The sequence below is a fragment of the Heteronotia binoei genome, chromosome 3 (genome assembly GCF_032191835.1).
Source record: "Heteronotia binoei isolate CCM8104 ecotype False Entrance Well chromosome 3, APGP_CSIRO_Hbin_v1, whole genome shotgun sequence".
Taxonomy (NCBI): Eukaryota; Metazoa; Chordata; class Lepidosauria; order Squamata; family Gekkonidae; genus Heteronotia; species Heteronotia binoei.
The window spans coordinates 58,360,743-58,375,154 of NC_083225.1; the positions used below are offsets into that span (position 1 = coordinate 58,360,743).

General features: G+C 42.5%; 1 protein-coding gene across 2 annotated transcripts in view; it reads right to left on the bottom strand.

Annotated features, from left to right (window-relative positions):
- LOC132568259 (sodium/hydrogen exchanger 7) overlaps nt 1–7,698 on the bottom strand; it is an 82,911-nt gene extending 75,213 nt beyond the window's left edge. Inside the window, exon 1 of one of the 2 annotated variants that reach the window (XM_060233886.1) lies at nt 7,274–7,698. In XM_060233886.1, coding sequence (XP_060089869.1) covers nt 7,274–7,514 — 241 coding nt within the window. In that variant the 5' untranslated portion in view covers nt 7,515–7,698. The remainder of the gene's footprint in view (nt 1–7,273) is intronic. The other variant, XM_060233887.1, reaches the window with a different exon arrangement.
- Between the last annotated feature and the right edge of the window lie 6,714 nt (nt 7,699–14,412).

Consider the following 14,412-nt stretch of genomic DNA (forward strand, 5'->3'; position numbering starts at 1 on the left):
CAGGACTGTTACAAAGTTACTTCCTAGTTCTGCCTAATGTTCATTATGACAGAACCAAAACACGGAAACACTATTTAATAAAACCAGAACAGCCAAGCACAGCCAAAACAGCTATAAAAGCAGAAGAATACTGAAGAACTGGTAGTGATTTTTTAAAACGGAACTTTTAGTACCATTGTCCTTGACAATGTCCTCTAGTTTGCACAGTTCCCTGTTTAAAGCACAGTTATGGTAACTATTCAAGACCCATGAACAAAACAAATCCCATCAATATCTTTAATCATTAACAATTTCACCAGTACTGTGCTAACTTGTCTAATGCTGAGCTTTAATCTCAAGGCAAACAAAAACCAAACCAAAAATTTGCCCACAGAGGGCACAAGCATCAAGACTGAGGAGATAAAAATGACTCACACTGGCCTCTTCTTACATGGAAGTAGAATTGTGCAAGCAAAACCAGCATTCATGCCATCACATGAGTCGTGCATAGGGTTTCCATTTCACAAACAGCAAATGTGTGTATTTATCACAAACCTCTCCCTACACGTAATGTCATAAAATTGTTGTGAAAAACATAGCAAAGCTGTTGCTAAATCTGACTCCAAAGTGCAGGAGGAGAGAAAAGGATGGACAAACTAAAAAATAACAGAAGGCAACCTTGCTCAAAGGCAAAAAATTGTTAAAATTTGGAAATGCCTTCGTTATATTTAGGTAGCATGTGGTTAGCTTATATGTGGATGGATAATGTACACTGAAACATCTAACAATAGCCTTTAATTAGAGGTGTTCAATAAGGTTTGCCATACTCAGAATATTTTTCTTTAATCAGGACATTTCACTCTTAAGGTATATGGTTAGATCTAGAATAAACCATCAGTTTTCACTGATTTCCCCCTGCCTGCTGCAGACTGTCATTTGAAATGTGGTACTGAAAGAGAATTTTATGGATCCTGCAGACAGCCAAAAAGACAAATAAGTAAATCAAGCCTGAACTCTTCCTAGAAGTTAAAATGACCAAACTGAAGCTATCATACTTTGGTCACTTTATGAGAACACAAAAGTCACTGGAAAAGACAACAGTGCCAGGAAAAGTCAAAGGCAGCAGGAAGGGCCAACATGTGACAGATGAACCCAATCAAGAAAGCCACAGCCTTCAATTTACAAGACCTAAACAATGCTGTTAAGGGTAGGACATTTTGGAGGTCATTAATTCATAGGTTTGCTCACCATGAGTTGGAAACAACTTGATGGCACTTAACACTTAGATGCTGCAGACTTTCCTCACATCATTCCTCAGGGTCCTCTATCCCACAGGAGCATCATTTAGTAGAGATCAGCAGGCTACTGAGTTCTACTGCACATAGAGGGCAGCTAAGTTCTGTTCTATTGACAGAAAATTTAGTTTGATCCAATCCACTGTTTTGAAAGCAGAAATACAGACGCAGGATGCTGCTTTATATCAAAGTTGCAATATGATTCTGTTCAACAGGGGAATTAGTTCCTATCCTAAAGAAAAAAAGAGAAGCCTGAACATCTGGATCAAGGGATATACAATTCAGTATTGTCCATACAAGCATAACCTTCTAATTAACATTTATGACTAGGAAAGCAATAACTGTACTGATGACGTTCATCTGCCACAGCCAATAATGGGAGCACTATACATGTACAGAGCTCTGAATATTGACATTAAATCAGATTTAGAAAGGTCAAACAGTTACTTCCAGCCCCTAAGCTGGAGGGCCAGGCTCCTCTCCCAGACTCCAATTCTTTTAAATAATTTTCCACCTCCTCCCCCTTTTAGAATTAAACTCCACACATGTTTCACTGAACTTCACTACATTGTCCTATACTTATCACTCCTAGCCATCTGTATCATTAATTTACAGAAATTGAGAAGGTGATGATACTAATATTGGGCTTTAGCTGTCTAGCCCTGAAGATGGACCAATAATTTATTCAAAATGTGTTATGAGAGCTTTGACCTACATTATGGAATCCTCAAGGACTGATAAGGCCCTAGAGCCTTATATTTAACATACAGGGCTATAAAATCTGTGCTCAAATCCATAAAAAATAATTATTTCCTCTACTATTATCTGCAGTTTCTAAAATATTCTACTGAAGTCTAATACACATTTGTCCATAACTTCCCAACTACTACAAAAGCCTGAAAAACAGAACATTTTATTACCTGATAGCCACAATGTGTAACAGACATTAAAAGCATTCACTACACAGCAGCAATCAAGTCAAACTATGGAACTAACAGAAGGTAAGGGAATGGGGACAACCCCTTTACTCAGTTCAACCAGCTTAAGACTGAGGGAAAAGAGGAAATTTGCTGTCATGGCCCACAATATTCCTATGTTTAGGAAACACAAATTAAGAGTTGCTGGTATGATAGCACAACCTGAGCAATATGGAACTCTTCTTCTCCCATTAATAAAAGGTAAAGGACATTATACAGTATTGATTTTCTGTATCTTTGAAAAGATTAGATCCTGAGATGTATCCTCCTGAATATGCATTTGAGAAGGTCATAAGTAAATGGATAAGTTATCAAGTATATGGATAGAAAGAGGGACAGTGTCATTCCACATTTGACACTGGTACATTGTGTGACAGAGGCGCTGCCTGTTAAAATGGAGTGCCCCAATAACTAGAGAGAGAAAGTGGGGCTCCTATTCCTAGATACAAAATGGAGTCTGACCAGAAAGAGGCCAAGAAAATACTTCATTCAAAATGGAATAGACCCAAGAGAGAGTTTGTTTTGGTCACCACTTAAAGGCTCCCTCTCAGTGTGATCCCTCCTATCTCTTCCACCTCCGCCCAAACAAGATGCATAACAATGGGGACTGCTGGTAAGTATTGCTCATGCCCTAATCGTCATCTACTGATCAACAGCCTCTCCCTCTGGCTCATTAATCCCACCTAGCTATTTCTATTCACCCTTATGATAATGCCCATCCTGCTTTGTCTGCCCTATTGAGCTCTTTTCTGAAGTGTCGAGCCCAAACCGGTACCAAGCCACCCAGGTACACCCTAACCCACCCTTTTGAGAGGGATATGAAAATTATAATCTATTATTCCCAACCAGAATCCTTTTACCAGTACCATCATTGGGCCATTAAGATCTATAAAGTAATTAAAAGGTCCTCCACGCCTCAGAACACTATATAATCTGAGTGAACACCCCAGGTCAGTGTGCATTCTGTAGGGCACCATTTACACTTTGAATTCCCCGTTATGCCCGTAATTGGGTCTATAGGGCTTGCTACGCTGGTCTTGCTTGCCCTCCTCTTCGATTTTCCTGCGGAACGGATCCCCTTCTTGATCAGGTGAATATCACCCTCTTCAACAACCCCCCAATCTCCCTACTGATAACCTCTGCCTTTCTTGATTGCTGTATTGTGTATTTGTGTGTGTGAATGTATTATTTTTACATATTTTAAGTAAACCTTGCAAAATCTATTTGTCTGGAGTATTCTTGTCTGAAAACCAACCTCCGTATCATTGGAGAAAAGATCCTTCGCTCCTAATTTGCTCTACCTAGTCTCCATATTTGCTAATTTCCCCATTTTAAAAGGAGACTCAAAGCATTTCCCATAATAATTGGGTGGTCTGGGGTAAGTCAAAACTTAGCACAGTTATGCAGCTGTAAAATAGTGGCATGATTCTAAACAGGCCCAAGTAAACAAAAATTGAGAAAGTATGTTGGACTGAGTCATACCAAAATGAGAAATCAAACACTACTTAATAGTTTGTTCCAAATTAGATATGAGAAGTGACTGGCTAGATGCAGTCCTAACTATACTTGTGTTTATCATTTATATACATACTTGTTCTACAGAAAGTTATCAAATAGTCTTCATAATGGCTCTTTTGAACAATAATGAGGACATTAATGGAACCTGTGTCTCCATTCTTCAGGATAATATACAAAGATATCCTGCTCTCTGAAGCAAGTTCACCTGCCCTTCTTCATATGCCTGAAACTTTCCCACAGAATGTCTGTATTACATCACCTACATTTCCCTCCTTTGGGGTATTGCCTTTAACTCCTTAAATAGTCATCTTAATTTCCACTCAATGCCCCTTCCACTAAAGCCTCTCCTCAAGCCTATTCTCAAGAGTCCACTATCTCCCAGGAGCAGCATTTGATACAGATCTGTCGGCTGCAGTGAGAAGGGGGAGGCAGGAAATTTCCATTCTGCCATAAGAAACCAACCTTGCAGCTCCAGAAATATTACCTAGGTTTTATAAATATGCACCCTTGGAAGCCAGTTAATGTCATATGGTATTTTATTTTTAATGCTGTTTATACTAATGTTTTGAGCAAAATAAATATGATCTCTGATGTTTTAATGAAGACACGCACTCACTCAAATGCTATCAGTGCCAAGCCCCATTTTGTGTTTTATACGTTGGGACTGTAAAAACATTAAGTGTCCTTTCAAAGCTTCTAATACATTAACTTCTATCATAGTACTAGAGAACATCCGGCTGTTTCTACACATACACACCCAAAGCCAGCCAGTGAAGCTAAAGAGGATCACAGAAAAAATGCCAAAAAGAAGACTGTATTATCCATAATTAGCTATTGCTTATAAAAGCTAATATGGCAGAAGAATACTATGCATGGTATCAGAATGCAAATTGTTACATTGAATCTGACACCTGTTTGTCTTTATAGACCTTTGTTTGCTTGGATTCAGGGTGTAAGCAAAAACTGCACAATACAGCAAATAAGGAATAATTACAAAGATTGTTGTGGGTTGAGAAAGCTCTACTGAAGAAAATCCCCTAGCTTTTCAAGTAGTTAAGTTTAAAGGAGCCACTGATCACTGGGGAGGAAACAGTTCTTTACAAGAGCCAGTTTGGTGTAATGGTTAAGTGTGCGGACTCTTATCTGGGAGAACCGGGTTTGATTCCCCACTCCTCCACTTGCACCTGCTAGCATGGCCTTGGGTCCGCCATAGCTCTGGCAGAGGTTGTCCTTGAAAGGGCAGCTGCTCTGAGAGCCCTCTCCAGCCCTACCCACCTCACAGGGTGTCTGTTGTGGGGGAGGAAGGTAAAGGAGATTGTGAGCCGCTCTGAGACTCTTCGGAGTGGAGGGCGGGATAGAAATCCAATATCTTCTTCTTCTTCTTCTTCTTCTTTTTCCCTGTGTGCCAACATTTATCAGCTGACTTACTACAGCAAATATCTGCACCATAGAATTTTCAGCAGAAATTTTACGCTGCTATACAGGGGGGAAAGATGTATACATCTCCACACAAAAAATAACTGAACACACTAGCAACAAAACAATAATCAAGCTCACAGTTTTAAAAAAATGATTTATCTAACCAGAATTCAAATCTTGTAAGAACTACTTGACATCCAAGGGTAAAATGAAACCAGTACAAGGTTATGTGCTGTCACTGTAGGCTTGCACACAATTCTCTGCACCAGCCATTAATCAAATCTGGCAAGTACTGAACTGATCACAATTCCCACCTCTGTGCCACACCAGACAGCAGGAATATATGTGCCTTACTTCAATTTTGCACTATAAACTGCCTTTGAAGAACAACCCCTGCTTACTACATCATTTAAGCACCCATAACAACTTCAGGTGCATTGTGTAACCTTTCCTGGCTTCCAGTTCCACCACGCTCAAGCAGAAGCCAGCAAGCACCAGCTACCAAAAAAATTAAAAACAAACATCCAACTGGCTGTCAGCTCTCAGTGGAAGGGCATGAATGTTTAAACATGTTTCTTTTCATTATATACAACATCCAGGAGACTCAAGTGAGATATATCTCAAGGCAACAAAGAGGCCCCATTTGTGAATAGCAAAAATAAAGGTATATGCTACTTGATCAAGGAGAAGCACGTAACAGGATCTCACAGTCTGATACAATGCAAATATTTACTGCAGTTTTCCCCTGGGGGAATACAACTTCTTACCACTCTGTGGATTTCTGCTTCATTTAGCAACATCCAAAACATATGAAGTTGCCTTGTACTGAGTAAAATCATTTGTCTGTTGAGGATGTTGTCTGCTCTGCATGGCATCAGCTCTCTGAGGTCTTTTTCATCACCAACCCCCTGAATCTTTTAACCAAAGATGCCAGGGATTGCACCTGGGAACCTTTTTGCATGCAAAACAGATGCTCTTCCACTGAACCCAAAAAGAAAAAAAAAGACTTTCCACAGGACACAAAAGTATCTAGTTAACCTTTTTTTTAATCATTTGCAACACTGCAGAATTACCATGAAGAAAATTACATATATGCCAAAAGGCTGTTCACATACTTTGTCCTTTGCTATATACAACTATTGGTCAACCCCCACCCCTATCATGACCCAGAACAAGCCTCCAGTGTAAAGTGCCACAAGAGGCAAAATTATATAACATGTATTTTTAAAGACCCATATTAGCATCACAGCTTTTTGCATATAAAGAGGCTACAAAGGATGCTCACAGGGATTTGACCTTCTGCTTCCCATTAGTACTGTCTGTCAGGGACACCTCATCAAACAACATCAGAGACTCAAATACATGCTGATTCCTCTTCAAAAGCAAGCCAACTAGAGGAGAGGGAAGCCGTTCCTACGCATGCATATTCATGCACTCAGAGTAGAGAGACATACATGCTCATGGATGTTGGAAAATCAGTGCTAATAAGGAACACATAATTATGTTCCTAAACTCAGTGAAGGAAATAAACTACTAGAAGGGAGAAAAAACAGGAAAATTACAAAACAAATAGAATTGCATCCCCTAGCAATGAGGATGCTGAGAAGGAGAAAGGGAAACAGAGTCAATGTTTAGCCCTCTGACTCTATAATTAATTATCTCTAAACATACACACACACTGCAATTTACCCCCATACAAAACTCACTAAACTCTTATTAGGCATATATCAGCACTTCCACTAAACCTTTTTGGAATCCAACCCCCTCCCCCAGCCCAGCCCTCCTTTATACAGGGCAAATATAATTAACAACTTTGAAATCCTGAATTGTTTAAGGAAGCACTAGAATTACACCGGGGGGCTTCAAAGAATTATACCCACACATGTGCACATCATACTGAGGAGTCTGCAAGCCAGGAGGACAAAAGCAAATGAAAGGTCCCTGGGGCAGGGACCCTTCTCTTCTACCTACACGGCAAGGAGCGAACGCGACCGTTTTGGAGATGTGACTCGCGAAATACATAAAGGGTCAGCCACCATACACCGCCCCCTCCCCCCCCCCCCGGTCACCGCATCCGACACTCACCATAGATCATGGCCAGACCGGTCTCATGGAGGAAGCGGACCCGGCGGTGCTTGAAGAGCCAGATGGTGAGGATGGTGAGGGTGAGCAGAAGGATGAATGTCAGGAGGCTCACGCTGTCCTGCCGGTGACTCTCCTCAGCCTCCTTTTCGGTGGCGATCTCCTCCAAGGCGCTGCTACTTCGGTCTCCCATACCCAGACCGGGGACTCCGAGAAGCAGCAGCAAGAACAGCGGACGTGGCATGATGGTGCCCTTTCAGAGACCTGCGGCACCCGCCACCGTCTCTTCTCCCCTGGCCCTCAGCAGCCCGCTTAGCCTCCTGCGTCTGCAGTGCCCAGCCCGCCTCCGTCGGCTAGGCTCCGCCAGCCTGCACTTGCCAAGCAAGGAGCAACTTCAGTGCGCAGGACCATCAAACCCCGCCTCCTCCAGCCCCACAGGCCACAGCCACCGGTTAAGGTCGCTGGGAGCGCTCGGCCTTCCCGCCTCTAAAAGGCGCAGGCTGGAAGTTATCGTGGCGTTTTGCGCTTTGCCCTCACAATCCCGGGCTGCAGACTAAGGTAGTGGGGAAGAGGATGCGGCACTACAGTGTATAGTTTGCGGGGATCCATTCGGGAATGCGCTCGTCACGCCTGTTTAAAACCTCCCAGCAAATAAAAAACTACCACATCAGCGAGAAGAAATTCTAACTCAGCTCTTTGGCTGCCTTTGGCTCCTCCAACCCCCACCCAAATAGGGAAGCGCTACAAATTGCAATTTCTCCCTTCCCTACTGCAGTCCTGTATATCATTTATTTATGTAACATATTCCCTAGTGGAGAAAGCAGTTCAGCAAAGCCCCCTTCTCTTGCACGATGTGTCCTGTCAACTCCCCCGCGCCCCGCCCCCCCCCCCCCCCCCGCATTCAGCCTCACCTAATTCTGCTCCTTACTGCAGTACCTATCCCAAGCAAGGCTTTTGTCCAAGCAGGCCAGTCCCACAACAGCATAGCCTTGGGGAAGGGGGTCTGTCTTCAGGGTCATAGTCAGGATTTTTCGTTTAGTGGGGCACATAGCGGGGGGGGGGAGGTGTTTAGGGAGGCCAGGACAGCATAGTACATTAAGGACCCAATTTGGACCCTGGGAAACCCAAGTTCAAAGGCCCATGTCTGCCATGGAGGCAGGGCCGGCCCTAGACTGTCTGGCACCCTAGGCAAGACCAACTCCTGGCACCCACCTGCACTGATAATGTCACCGAATCACATGGGGGGCACCCAATTTGCTGCCCCAAAGAGGATAGCACCCTAGGCAATTGCCTAGTTTGCCTAGTGGCAGGGCCGGTCCCACATGGAGGCTGGCTTCACGCCTCTGGGACAATCCCAAATTCTCAGACTGGCCTTCCTGCAGGGGGCACTTGGTTTGGTGATCCCAGCCAGGCTCTCAATGCTGGAAGGCAGTCCTCACCACACTGGTTGCTCCCTGCCCCACCAGCAGGTAGAGGAGCAGCGTGCATCCAGGCCCAACAATGCCCTGCCTGCATCCTCCTCCATGACCCAGCTGGATGCAGGGGGGAGGGAAGCAGAGCCATGGTGAATCAGCTGGGCGGGCAGAGGGAGGAGTGGTGGTGGCAATCCCTTTCCTCCGGGCCTGTCAGAGCTAAGTGGAGCACACTACCCCTGTCCTTCTCCCTCCCTCTCTCAACTGCAGCAACGAATTGGAAGTTGGGGGTAGTACATAGTGGAGCGGGACCCTGACCTTGGTGTTGAAGTAGTGGGGCTAGGACCCTGGGGGCCCCTCTGTAGCTATGGGCCTGGCTCTGTTCCTCCTTTTTCAAGTCTCAAAGCTGGTTGCTTTCTCAAATGCGAATAAAGAAGTGAAAGGGTATGGGTAAGTGATGGCAGATCATTTGAGGTAGGACTCAGGAGAGACTGCACACCAGCCCACACTTGTCTCCAGCAGTGCAATTCTTTATAGTTGCTCCAGTTTAAACTCATTGATTTGATTGCATTTGTAAAGGTCCTTTCAGCAAAACCAGTTGTTGTCAAGATCTTGACCAAGCTGATACAGGAGCTGTAGTCTATAAAGTTCCTACTTCAAATCTTAGCTCAGTAATCTTAGCTCAGTTGTTAACTCATTACTTCATCCATATATTGTTTGGGACCAATGTACCTGGAAGACTGCCTACACCCTTATGAACCTACTAGACAGATACTGTCATCTTTGGAGCTTCTCATATTAGATGGGTGACAGCATAGCAGAGGGCCTTCTCAACTGTGGCACCAAAACTTTGGAATTCTCCCCCAGGAAGACTTGACTGCCTAGATTTACCAACCTCCAAGTGGGGCCTGTAGATTTCCCGCTATTACAATTGATCTCCTGGTAACAGATCAGTTCCCCTGGAGAATATGGCTGCTTTTGGAGGGTAAACTCTATGGTAGTATTGTACCCTGCTGAAATCTCTCCTCTGCCCCAAACTCATCCTTCCCAGGCTCCACTTCCTCAAATCTTCATGTATTTCCATACCCAGAGCTAGCAATACTATGTTTGCCCCCTTCAATTGCCATCTTCTGCCAGACTCTTGTTTTTGAAGACTCTTGTTTGGCATTCCCTCAGTGATCCCTTCTTTCTGCCTGATATTTTCATTGTTTTTTATTTTTTAAATGTATTTCAGTTCTGTTCTTGTTCTAATGGTGCGCTTTTTGTTGTTGGTTTTAATGGTTTTGAAGATGTGTTTTTATTATGTATGTTGTAATTTGTTATCCACCTCTTGTGGGAGCAGAAAGACAGGGTGTCAATTCTGTAAAAGAAAGTAAATATTATATTCTTATTATTCTGTGACATATGGAGATAATTACTGACTGGCCTGATAGGGGTGTTATAATGATTACTGAGGATCCAAACACTTTACAAACCACTACATACCTGCTAAGGATTTAATGCATCAAATTTAGTTCAAAGTTTGAGTCCAGTGGCACCTTTAAGAACAACAAAGTTTTATTTGAAGTATAAGCTTTTGTGTGCACGAAGAAGTATGCATGAATGCGAAAGCTTATACTTTAACCAAAACTTAGTTGGTTTTAAAGGTGCCACTGAATGCAAACTTTGTTCCGCTGGTTCAGACCAACACTGCTACCCACCTGAATCTACATAAAATTTAGATATTGCAGATCATTAATTGCTTAAATATTTGTTTGTATCCTTTCCTTTTCTATCCCTTGACTACTGGTATTATCAACAACAGAGTAATTAATTCCTCAGAGGCTACTGCCAGCATTTTCCAAACAGAATACGTAATGTTTACCAAGTATTCTGCTGAATCAGATAATATTAAACCAAGTTATTCTGGTAGTTGGTAATATTCTGTTCTCATATGTTAAGATTTATATGTACATGACTGAATGGTGAAAAAATTAAACTAGTGTTAAGGCATAAGAGTAAAATCTTATCCAGAGTAAAGCACACTCAAGGGTCTTTTCTAGGAAGTACAAAATAGGAGTAGAAATGCACAAGATCAAGTTGCTTGTCCATTCAAATTTATTTATTTATTTTATCTAACATATTCCACCCTCCATGAAACCAGGCTCAGGACTGATTACAACTTACAAAATAATATAATTAGTTAAAACATAAATATATTAAACAGTTACAAGAAGACAGCTGTTGGCCAGGAATATACAGAGTCAGAGACCAGCGCCACCGAGTACAAGCTTCTCAGAACTGGGCCCAAGCAGAGAAGGCTGTGGTTAGTGTTCCCACTAAGATGAGTTAGTGTGAGCTAGCTCACAGTTTTTTGGCCCCTGGCTCACACATTTTTGTCTTAGCTCAGGAAGGATGGCTCCAGAACAAACTTATTTATGCAGCAGCCAAATTGCTGGCTCACAGCTTTAATGCCAGTAACTCACAAAGTAGAATTTTTGCACACGAACTTCACAGCTTAGAAGGAACATAAGTAGGGAGGCCAGCTTAAGTGGACAACCATTGCCTCAACCAGTGGCCTGGCAGAACAGCTCTTTTTTGCTGGCACTGCAGAATAGTAGAAGGTCCAGCAGGGCCCTGATCACAAGGCGGCGCATGTTCCACCAGGCCAAAACCAGGACAAAGAATGCCCTGGCTGAGGCTAATCAGATGTCTTTCAGGCCGGGGACAACAAGCAGATGTTGATTAGCTGAGTGTAAAGGTCTTCAGGGCACATATGGGCTAATTAATGGAATAAGATTGAAGTAACTCTGCATAGGACTGCACAGTTAGTTCTGCACTATAGTATGAGATAGTAAAAAAGAGTACTTAGGCCTCTATCTCCCGTCTAATAACCATTTTATATCGGCATTATTTTTACAATTGCATCCTTTTGTTATGTGATGCGCCACTTGAATGAGTAGTGTCTTGCTTGGCTTTCAAATCAAGAAAAGGCCTGCCTAAAGGCAGACAGCACAGCTTGTTAGATTTCTAGAGAATAATTTGTGCAGCCCACCCCTAAAGCCAATACCTCAATTTCCCACCAACTGCTGACTAGAAACCCATAGAGATCCCCAACTATTAGAACACCATCTCCTTCCATTAGCTCCCACTGACAATCAACCATTCATCCTGGACTGTTAACTAGCTATCCACCTATCAAATACATGGCTCACCAGCAGGCTCTAATTCCATGTTCTCTTGGCCGAGCAGCATACAGCACAGATTGATCCCTGTATGCCCAGTATCCTGTCCCTTTTGGCCCTGCATTGGGAGCTGACCCCATCCTTTACATTCAAACAGTAGTTATTTATGCTGTACATTTTAATGCCAGATTTCCTCCAAAGAGCTGAGAACAATGGAGGAGGAAAACAATGTACATTGTTCTTCCTTCTCCGTCTTTTTCCTTGACAGCCCTGTGAAATATAAGATGAAAGAGAGTGACTGGTTCAAGGTCACACTGTGAGCTTCATGGAAGAATGAGGATTTGAACCTGGGTCTCCCAGAGTTTAATCTGACACTCTTGAACACTACACCACATTAGCTCTTTATTACAAATAGAGATATCCACTGCCAGCTTAGCTAGCTAAGAGTGGTAGCAGAGAGCTGTCTCGTTGCCCTTAGTAGGACTGATATGACCAGCTGATAATGTGGCTACATTATCAGCCACAGGAGCAACAGAATCAGGCTGCTAAAGTTACTTCTGTATTTTAATTGAATAAAATAATGGCTTAAAAGGGATATAGTTACATTCCCCCAGCCACTTAACATTAGACAAGTGTAGTTTTAAATTTTGAGTGTCTCCCGGTTTCATTTTCAAACCTATGCTGAAATATATTGCTATAGCTGGCCACAGAAGACACACATTGGTATTCTGATTTTTTTAAAAGAACCATTTTCACATTTTGCATATATGCGTTCAATGGAGTTTATTCCCAAGTAATTGTACATAAGACAATAACAAGTTAGAATGGAGACGCAGGTTCAACTCTACTTTGCCATGGAAATTTCCTGCATGTCCTTGGTTGATTCTCTCTCAGCCTGACTCGAGGCAGTTGTGATGATAAATGGAGTATTGAATGACGTAAATTTCTTCAGGTCCTCAGTGTAGATAAGAACAGGTATCAATATTGAAATAAAATGCACATGGCATATTTGTATAATGTACTGAATAACTGCGTAACCTTGATCAGTTCCGCAGGGCCTGCAAGACCACCCTCTTCAGGCTAGCATATACGGACTGCTGAATAAGGCTGTTAATTAAGGATCCGCTGATGCGGTCCTAATCAAAGACTTATACCACTGTGTAAATTGTATAAATTGTATAAACTGACAGAACTAGCGTCAAAATACCATCGTCACTGTCAGACTAAGCTATAAAATCTTAATTATACTGACTGGTTTTTAATGATGTTAAATTTTAAAGTTTTATATTGTTAAATTTAAAGTTTATATCTATTATTGTATGTTTTATAAAATGCTGTTAGCCGCCCTGAGCCTGCCTAGGTGGGGAGGGCAGGATACAAATAAAATTTATTATTATTATAACAAAATACTTAAATATGATGCATTTGGCTACTAATAATGCAAACCTGTCATAGATATATCATAGACAGAATTTGCATAGAGAAGATGGCAGGTTTAATCAATACTGTCTTCAGTTTTTAAGCAAGGAAGAGCAAGGCTAGAAAAGACTGAGATCTTGGAAAGCCAGTGCCCTGCCAACTAGAATATACAGTAAGAGGTTAGATAGATTAATGCTAAATTCTAAGGCTGTTTCATTGGATTTCCACCTTTTCCATACAAGCGCTAACCTGTGTAGCAAAACAAGGACTTTGCTTTAACCCTAATTACTGCTACTGCAAATCTACCTTTGTTGTTTGTTGACTATAGTTGAATTTTACACAATCATGTCTCAATTTGCCTTTCATAGCTCTTTAATAGTGCTGTTTACAACATTTTTCTTTATAAACATTGGTTTTACAATGCCACAATATTCGGGCTTATTTTTGGTGCTGTTTGCATTTTCTTTTTTGCTGTTGTAGAATTATTGCTAGTTTTCCAGTAATTTTTCCAACTGTGCATTGTTTATTGAGATGATAATAATAATTTTTAATTTATATCCCCCCCTCCCGAAGCAGGCTCAGGCTCAGGGAGATACTTTGAAACCGCTACTTAACCGCTACTTGGGCACAGATAAACAACCACAGACTGTCCAAGTTTGAGTCCAGTGGCGCCTTTCAGACCAACGAAGTTTGAAGGTATGAGCTTTGTTGGTCTTAAAGGTGCCACTGGACTCAAACTTTGATCTGCTTCAGACCAACACGGCTACTCACCTGAATCCGTCTGTTAGCATGTGCAGAGAGCGTATCTACCGTGAAAGCCTGACTAACCTTCCTTCCCCCTCAAACTAAAAAGGCTTCCGGTATTCCAACTCTTTTCATAGAAATGTGCTTCTACATCCCAGGTCCCATAGGTATCAAAGAGCGACAGACGACGCTGCAGCTCCGCTCACAGACGACCTTACTCCGCCTCCCGAGGCGCGATGGGAGGGGAAGGACGGGAGGCGGGGAGAAAAGCAGGATTCGACAAGCGCACTTGACTGACGGGAATGATTCGGGAAACGCCGAATTCCTATTGGTCTTAGGTTTGCAAGCTCCGAAGAGCGGCCGTCGCCCTGGGAGACAGAGGAGGGAGAAGCCGGAAGCGAGC